This window comes from Egretta garzetta, unplaced genomic scaffold (genome assembly GCF_000687185.1).
Source record: "Egretta garzetta isolate BGI_Z169 unplaced genomic scaffold, ASM68718v1 scaffold256, whole genome shotgun sequence".
Taxonomy (NCBI): Eukaryota; Metazoa; Chordata; class Aves; order Pelecaniformes; family Ardeidae; genus Egretta; species Egretta garzetta.
Window position 1 is genome coordinate 1,271,464 of NW_009260073.1, and position 1,351 is coordinate 1,272,814.

The window sequence follows — 1,351 nt, forward strand, 5'->3', positions numbered from 1 at the left end:
CAGCCAGCAGGATCACATCACCTACCTGAAATACTTTTGCCAAATTGTCAAAAAGAGCTTGACCAGCGCTGACTTTATGCTTGACTCCCCTGACTGTGCCGTTTTTGCTGAGGATGTTGACTCGCTTTGTACCAAACCCCCTCTCTTTAGTGGCTCTGACTAAAATGAGCAAGTCATCCTGCTCATTCTCGTTTTCTTCGCACTCGGAGCCTATGTGTCCATTCTGCTGCCCATCCACTTCACTCAACCGGCCTCCCCGTCGGCGTACACCTCCTTCAGCACCCTCCCGCTGTGCGAGGACGCGACGCGGAACCGAACCTTCCTCGACAGCCTCTCACTGTCCGCCTTCATCTCACTTTTAAACATCACCTCTTCCATTGATATAAGCAGTTTGCATTGTTCCAGCGTGGTGCCCATTGCATCTGCCAGTTTGTCACACTTGACAACAATATCAGCGCTGTTTTCTGTTGACAGGGGTTCTCATATTAAACTAAAGAGGGTTCCCAAGAAGCTACACTGCCGTTCTGCAGTTAATAATGGATGCGTTTGTGCTATGGTTACCTTTAAACTAAAACCTGTAAAACGATCCCATCCATCAAATATTAAAAAGCTATTGTGTACTTTTTAGCACTAAGGAAGAAAGCAAGAAAGGTAGAAAATATATTCACTGAGTAAAATAAAAATTCAAACCCACACATGATAAACAGAATAACAGAAATTACAGAAGTTTATATGAATGCAGATTTTGTTTGCTAAGAAAGGCAAAAATGAAGAGGTTTTTACAAGATCTGCAGAGTCAAAGCTGTTTATGTTCATTACACCTGTGGTGAAAATTGTGACCTTCAGCATTGGATTCAATGATGGGCACACTTCTTTCACCAAAACCCTTCCTTCCCCTACCAGTCAGACCTCATTCACCAAAGTTTGCTTTTTATATAAGCTTACAGAGCTCTGACTTGGTGTTTTGTGATACTGGCCTTTACACAGACTGGCAGAGCAGCGGAGAGCAATTAGTCACAATTTGTTGCACAGCATTACACAGTGTTATTAAATAAAATCGAGCCACAGCTCGTACCACACAGTAACCACAGCCTTCATTCTGTTTTGTCAATTATTCAAGGGACTGGGCGAAGGGAATCTAAACAAAGTGGCAGGAGAAAGCTAATTAACTGGGGCAACAAGGATCAAACAAAGAAAAGTAGACTAAGGTGGATTCAACCGCAGGGGAAGCAAATTCCCCTATCCCAACAAATCGCAAGTAGAGGGTGGTGCAACATTAAGCGCTCGGTTCTAGATGCAAAAATAACAAACCCCCACTTGCGGTTTCTGGCTATGCCTATTCAATATCACG

At 43.5% G+C, this 1,351-nt stretch overlaps 1 protein-coding gene across 1 annotated transcript in view; it reads right to left on the minus strand.

Annotated features, from left to right (window-relative positions):
* GRXCR1 (glutaredoxin and cysteine rich domain containing 1) overlaps positions 1-366 on the minus strand; it is a 41,558-nt gene extending 41,192 nt beyond the window's left edge. Inside the window, 2 exon segments of the mRNA XM_009641248.2 lie at positions 26-249; positions 252-366. Of these exon segments, the coding sequence (XP_009639543.2) occupies positions 26-249; positions 252-366 (339 nt within the window).
* Positions 367-1,351: the final 985 nt, after the last annotated feature.